Source organism: Copadichromis virginalis, linkage group LG20 (assembly GCF_057382275.1).
Source record: "Copadichromis virginalis isolate Kocher_CV1m ecotype Utaka linkage group LG20, C_Virginalis_male_GT1.1, whole genome shotgun sequence".
In the NCBI taxonomy this organism is placed as follows: domain Eukaryota; kingdom Metazoa; phylum Chordata; class Actinopteri; order Cichliformes; family Cichlidae; genus Copadichromis; species Copadichromis virginalis.
Genome location: NC_140637.1, coordinates 25528168 through 25536180, shown reverse-complemented (window position 1 = coordinate 25536180; position 8013 = coordinate 25528168). Strand labels below are relative to the sequence as shown.

Sequence of the window (8013 nt, the reverse complement as noted above, 5' to 3'; positions counted from 1 at the left end):
TTGAAGTTGAAGTGCTCTATTGAGGTGATATGGTACTATGAGATCGTCAAGATAAGTCAGGGCCGAATTATTCAAGACCTTATATGTGAGGAGCAGGATTCTATATTTAACTCTGTGTCTCTATTCTCTCTGCAGCATTTTAGATCAACTGAATACTTTTCAGGGAGTTTCTAGGACATCCTGATAATAATGAATTACAGTAGTTAGATATTCATCCCAGAAGGGAATTTTTTGGAGGTCACAATAGCATTTTAAAGAGTAAGGATAGTGCAGTCTACAATAAAATAAATAAATAAATAAACAACAAAGTTAAAATAAAAGTGCCTTTTAGTATGAGATAGTGCAGTAATTTATAAATGTACAACAGTGCTAAAAACATAAAAAAACAGTAAAAGGAAAACTGACATTGTGTAAGAGAGAAGTGCAAAAAGCATAAATAAATAATACATACACTATAAATCTAAAAAAATATTATGTCTTATGCCTGTGTGTGTTCACCTGTCCTAGAATGAGGAGTTATTACTGCTTCCACCTCATCACCGATGATGCTGATGGGCCTGGTCGCAGAGAGATGATGTTTCTAATTTTAGAGATGTTGTGCAAATGGAAGAAAGCAGTCCTACATATTTGTTTAATATGTGCATTGAAGGACATGTCCTGGTCAAAAATGACTCCAAGGTTCCTCACAGTGTTACTGGAGGCCAAGGTAATGCCATCCAGGGTAAGAAGCTGGTTAGATACCATATTCTATCTAAGATTTTCAGGGCCGAGTACAATAACCTCAGTTTGATCTGAATTAAGAAGCAGAAAGTTAGCGGCCATTCAGGTCTTTATGTCTGTAAGACATGATACTGTGCCTTCTAATAAAACAGAATTGGTCCCAGCATGGAACCCTGTGGAACTCCATAATTCACCTTATTCTGTGTAGAGGATTTAGACTAGGTAATACAAAACTCAAGACTAACTAATACAGAGCTTTAACTTAAATATTTCTTAAACCCAAATGAATGAATAAAGAGGCCAGTACAAAAACTCAAGACACTAGGGCAAAGACCCACAGATATGACAAAGATTTAGCAAACACAGAAAAATCAGATTGCCAGTCACTTGTATTCTAATTTATTCATTCCAGTTGTTTACACAGGTATATTTTTGTTTGAGTGTCTGAATATTGTGTCACAGTTATCAGGGAAAACCATGTGGAATTATTAAAGGACCCAAGATGCAGGCACTACTGATGTGAGGGAGCTTTATTTATGGAGCGTGAACATACAACAAAGGCGAGGGTGGCAAAAACAGAACTGAGAAAACCTAAACTGGGAAAACGAAGCAAAAACAAACCTGAAACAGAGATACAGGGAGACACAGAAAAAGATGCAGAACAACGCAGGGACATACACAGATGAATCAGCAATGCACACAAGAAAACACAGGGCTTAAATACAATCAGGGAATGGTAGACAGGAGGGAGACACGGCTGGAATTAATTGGACATAACGAGACAAGCGGAAGCAAAACTAGAAACACTGACAAGAGACACCGACCTTCAAATTAAAACAGGAAAAACACACGTAAACTTAACACAGACTGGGGAGACAGAACATAGGAACATGAAACGTGGAACACGAGAGTACAAAGGACACAAAACGCAAGGGATAACCATAAAAAACAACCCACATAAACAAAACCACAGAATAATAATAAACTTAAACATAAACACTCTAGACCATGACATATTGATGTATTGACCCCTTAAGATTTTGCTCATATTCCACTTTTTCCAACACAATACCATTATTGAATACTTGGCCAACATAATCTCAACATGAAGCCAGGTGGTGTGAGTGATAACAGTAGGTTACGAAGGCTGGAAAACAACAACAACAAATGTCTAAAGCACCATAAAAACCTAATGGATGTAAGCAAAACTCCATTTATTCTTTAAGTATATATGAATAATGATTGTTGCAGCTTTAGTGTCAAAGAACCTGGTTTATAACACTATGACTTAATTTCATGCTACAAGTGGGGATTTCAAAATATTAGTACAGTTGTAAGGCAGCAGGCAGCCACTCGACTATTGTAACAGTTTTCATTTCTTTTTGTTACAGCTAGAGCAGGGCGATATGACCAAAAATATTTATCACGATATACATTTGAAGATTTGCGATAGCGATATATCTGACGATATAATTGATGTGAGACAAAATACTTTACAACTCCACAACTTTATTAGTGCAAAAAAACCAAAAAAAACAACGTATTTTCACTTAAACAAGCAGCTGTTTTTATGTGCGTTAAAGTTATATAAAATTTAACAGTGCAAATGCAAATTCCTTGCTGACAGTTTACCCAAAAGGCATTTCCAGTGGAAATTGGCCGACATATCCTCAGCATAACCATGTATAATATCCACAAAACTTAAAAAGAGGTTATACACACACAATACAGTAATATTATGTTGAACCACAGTACGTATCTGATAGGTTTGTAACATAAACCTATTCGCTGGAACGTTAAGGACAATCTGCTACGCAGCAAAAAGCAAGACTCAAGGCACCAAAGTTCTCTGGTTTACTCATGCATGAGGGAGACCTGGCTGGAGCCAAGCGTCGTTCCACCACTTGACCACTGTCAGACTCTCAGCCAGGTTTCCCCACAGCACTCCTTTTATTGTGGTTACATGAATATGCATAGGGTCATTAACATATAACATCTTACATAGGTATACATGTGAACAAAGAATACTGTGTGTGTGTGTGTGTGTGTGTGTGTGTGTGTGTGTGTGTGTGTGTGTCTCAAAGGTCATATAACAACATGAAAGCACGAAGGCAATCATCCTTGGTCAGGAAGAGGGTAGACTAGACCCCCCCCGGTAAGGAAGTCCAGCAGTTCATCTAAACAGAAAAGCACTTAGACTAAAACAAATGTAGCTACGTTAATCCTACCATAAAGCAATAAAACAAGATGCGACCTCTTCCCATGCCCCCAAGATGCAGGTGTGCATTCCAGTGTGGAATACACACCAAGCCTCTGTAGCCTGTTAAAGATCACACAACTTATCACTACACAATTGATTATACACCTCTAAGCATATATGATTAAATGTTTCCTAATACAAATGACAATAATAAACTCTAAACCCAACAGTATCACTCCGCCAGGCTCCAGCCTACAATAGCTGTAATGCTCCGACAATCCATCAAGCGGTGCGGCTTCGTAGCTTAGCAAAGTCGTAGTAAAACATTTGATAGATTTTCGAGCGCCGTGTACGACATAAAATCGTTTCGAGGTCAGTAAACACAACCAGAATTCAAACATAAGGCACACGGGATTATAAGGGGCACTGTCGATTTTCAGAAAAATCAAAGGATTGATTTTAAGTGTGCCGCATTTTCCAAAAAAAAAGGTAATAACGACGGCCCACTAGCATGCTCTACCAAAAATAGTGCTTTGTTGTGTATCTGACGGACGAAAGCCAAACCAGTTCCACACCACTGAAGTTGCAGCAATTTTAAAAACCAATTCTGGTTCATCCGTTTCATTCAACAATCCGCTTTCACCCTTCTCATTCTCCGTCGCCGCCATGCTTTTTCCGCCATGTGCGTATGAAAACACAGGCACTGCGCATGTGCGTTTTAGCCATATTCTATCGCGATATTTCATTTTCCTATCGTTGCCCAATATTATACCGGTATTACCGTGAAAGGTATGATATGGCCCAGCCCTAGTTACAGCAGTTTTCTGACATTCTTCAACTGAGTTACAAGAGCTGATAAAGGCAAATAAACGAGGGCACAGGAGATCTGTATGACATGTCACTGAAGCAATATCTAGAGAAACACAGGCTGCTCTATAACAAGGCGTGTTAGCTGATGCTTGCCTTCATAGCACTGGTTGGGTTTGTGCTGATGTTGCAGACACAGGAGTTATTCCACATGGAGGGCTATTAGATTAAAAAATGGTTGTTTAAGCATGTTGACTCTAGAGCAAGAGGGTTAGAGAAGAAGGCACATTAGGCTGTCCAAGGTTAGATCTAGGGCATGATGGGAGTTCATTCAATACACTGTGTTCAAGATTTAGTAAGTGGAGCATAATAGCATGTGAGCACAATCCCCATATAGAGCTGATACATGTGGTTACCAAGATTGGGCTGTTTTCTAAACACAGGAACAGTCAGTTCATTTCAATGTAATGTCCAATAGACCAAGAGCTGCACAGTTTAGAGCAAGATCACAAACTAAGAGATGATATTCTGCTATAGATAATTTACTAGCAGGACAGACATAGTTTGTCTATTCTGATCAGAACAACATATAAAGATATGTTAAATGTAGACATACAGTGCAGTGTGGCAGACAGTCATTATAATGGACCAAGGCTTCCGTAACTGACTATTCATAAGCCTGGTTGCCTAAAACAAAAGCTTAAAGATGTCGTTTGTGTTAGCTTTGTAAAATATTTCCAAATTTCAAGGCAAGAAATGGACTGAACAAAACAAATGAGCCATTTATTGAGGCTGAAGAAAACATGCAAAACAAAAGAGCAAAAGAGAACTAAGACCAAACTAAACAATAACCCAGACTGGGAAAACTAAAACTGACCAAAACTAACTAACACTAAAACTGAACACAGAACATGAAAACCTGGATTCATGGATCCATCATAAGCAGACATCCTGACAATGAACAAAGGGAAATTCACACAATATATACACAGAGGGGTGACGAGGGATATGGAAACACAGAGGGAACACTCTCGGGGAACACTCTCGGAACAGATATAACGATATGGGGGAAGCAAAACTAAACACACCGAACACAGGATGAGAGACTGTCAAAATAAAACAGAAAACAGTGAAATGCAGACTAAGACACACGGCTTGACACAGGTCAGAGGAAAGAAACAGACAGACAGAACAGAGAGAGGGTGAGAGAGCGAGGGACACCGAGAGGGCAAGAGACGTGAGGGGCTGGGGAGAACACACATGGATGCACATGACACACAGGGGACACAAGGAATAAAACACAAGGAGGGGAACATGGGAACGGAAAAAAAGGAGACGAAACACACGGACATGACTAACACCTGGAGAACGAGGAAGCAAGAGACATGGAGGGAAACCAAACTCAGACATGACTGAGGAAACATACACAGAGGACATGACAGACTCTCACAGGGGACACAGGGATGAGACAGACAAGAAAACATGAACCAGATATTACAAATAAACTAAACTGTAGAAAGCTAAACCAGTACAACTCAAAGAATCACAAACATACAATAAACTCAAAATGCTGGGTCCAATGACCCATGACCATGACACACTACTCGGGCACGCAAAATTAAACGTTGCAGTTCTGGGATTCAGGAGTGTGGGTTTAAGGATCAAACTGGAAATGTCATGCAAGAGCAGAGTGTTGTTGTTCGATTCCTCACTAGCAACGCAGTAAAAATATTGCATGGTGCATTCATAAATTCCCTTTGGAATTTAGTAGCTCTCCTGTTATATCTCCGTTTCATTAGGTGTTCATCATGTGTTTGTAAAGTTGCCACAACATGAGTTTACGGTTCAGCCAACACAAATCAATACAGAGTAGTTCCGGAGAAGAGCTGCTGACGGTGTGATCTTTAACAGGAGTGTTTCCCAGTGGAGGGGTAGAGCTCACTTTCAAGGGAATTGAACAAAATCATATTTTTCTGAATTTAATGAAAGAAAATAAAAATAAACATAATCCACAACATTCTGCTATTTATTTAAGCAGATCAGAACTTGAGAATTCAGATAACATCATGAAATGTTAATTTACTGGAAGGCTGCACTTTCTATGAGAATTTGAAGGGTACCTCAGATCTAAATCATGGATGGGAAGTTCATCTTATTGTGTCTTCTTTCTCTTATCTCCCTCCGTATGTCACTTCCTGTCTTTGTGTACTGCTGGGACAAACAGATCCCTGTTTGACTGGTTGCCTCTCTCAGCACCTCCCTGTTGAATAAAACATGTGCACCTCATGCTGCTGCTCTATGCTGCTTGCAAATTTATTCTCCCTTCTTTTTCTTAGCAGATGTATCTCAGTTCATTTGCTGTCTCCTCTCTCCTCCTGCTCCTCCTCCTCAGTGAGTTTCCCTTCCCCTTGTTTCCCTCTCTTTTCTACTCCCTGCTTCTTCCCTCCTCCATCTAATAACGCTTGCTTTCCCAGGTAATCGGCATTGAACCAAGCAATTCCCCCTCTCATGCTCGAACTGTGAGTGGTTGACTGCGCTGAGCACGCTCCCAAAGCGCTCTAGGCAACACCTCCCCCCATCCTTTCAGTCTGTACAGTACAGGCAGAAGAAGCAGAAGAAGTGTGCAAGAGCACGCTGTTGTCTTTGCTGCTACCCACCACCTTAGCATATAGAGACAGGAGGGATGAGCTTTCATAAAGAGAAAAAGCGAGGAGAGAGGAAACACTGTACAACAAAGGCAGAATAGAAATTGGGGAGGGTAAGTAAGTTGCCCCCAAAGTGTTTTCTGTCACACCTCAAATGACAGCCCCCATGGGGTGAGGCATGTCCGCAGCAGTAGCAACCCTCCAGATGGCATCAGGATGAAACCAGCCCGTCTGTCCCGGGTTTAGCAACACATGGAGCTTGGCCTCTTTTGGGATTACATCAATGGACGAATCCAGCAATATTCGCAACCTGTGCCCAGAGAAAGGTAAGATACGCAAACAGTCCCAGATTCATACTTTCTTTGCATGCACCAGCTTTGAAGAAGTAATCTTCCAGGATGAAGAGCGCCTCGTGCATGAGGGGTTAAAGAGAAGGAGGCGTGACAGAGAGTTTCTCCTCACATTTAACCCACTGACTCATCCTGCTCACTTCTGGTGAAAACACAACATGTGACTTCAGCATGTGTCTGGTTTTGTCAGACATATCACCTTCTTGACTTTGTCACTCTAAACACCTGGCCTTATAAATACTCGTTTCTTTCTCAGCTTGATTGGATGAGGCTGTGAAATCGAATGCTTTCCCTTTTTGTGAGGTTTAGGAACCTTTGAGATCCTCGCTCGAACCTGAGTGAGGATGAGGGCAGACAGAGAGATGAGGGAGGAGATGCGAGCAGATGAAATCCTTTATCTTTGACAACTCCTCATTACTGCTTCCCGCCTCCTCCTTCCCCTTTTCTCCTTTCTCTCCTCTTCTCCTGCTCTTGCTAGCATTCCCTTAAGCCCCAGTAACCATAGAACAACTCATTAACCTTTGCAGGATCCGCCCTCAGCTGCTCCTGTTCCACAATAAAGCCCAAAAAAGAGACAGGCTGCACATGGAACTCACATTTTTCTCCCTTCAAACAGTCAATTCTCTAGTAGCCGCTACAGCACCAGACGCACGTGTTTAATGTGTTCTGCACGGGTTTTTGAGAAAATGAGGATGTCGTCTAGATAGACAAAACCAAAGTGGTTAATGAAGTCCCGAAGGACATCATTCACCATGGCCTGGAACACAGCTGGAACGTTGATGAGGCCAAATGGCATAACGAGATACTCAAAATGCCCCAGGTGAGTGTTGAATGCTGTCTTCCACTCATCCACACGACTTTAAACATTGCTCGTGGCATTTAACACTCCATCCTGTCACGCAGCCAGTCAATCTGGGGGTTGTGCTGCTGTAGCCATGGATAACCTAATACCAGAGGAGTTTCAGGGGCTTTGAATAAAAGCAGACCGATCTTCTCAACATGGTTGCCGGAGAGTATCAATTGGATCTCCTGAGTACGGTGTGTCACTTCGGCTAGTAATTTCCCATTCAAGGCTGAAACTCTTGAAGGTTCCTGTAGTGCAATTAATGGGATCTCTAACTCCCTAGCAAGTGCAATCGCCGGTGTGCAGAAACTCCGAACTGAGCTACAACAGGACCGGCGGACCCGCCTCCGGGGAAGCGCGGCTCCATCAAAATAAAAACAAACATAAACAATCAGGTCGCCCAGCAGGGCTGGTCAGACCATGACAGGTTTTCTTTTAGAGTCAGAC

At 41.5% G+C, this 8013-nt stretch overlaps 1 protein-coding gene across 1 annotated transcript in view; it reads left to right on the top strand.

Moving 5' to 3' along the window:
- The first annotated feature begins 6315 nt into the window (after positions 1 to 6315).
- The window catches only part of plch2a (phospholipase C, eta 2a), a 98005-nt gene continuing 96307 nt past the window's right edge, over positions 6316 to 8013 (top strand). Inside the window, 1 exon segment of the mRNA XM_085443229.1 lies at positions 6316 to 6698. Coding sequence (XP_085299355.1) covers positions 6656 to 6698 — 43 coding nt within the window. The 5' untranslated portion in view covers positions 6316 to 6655.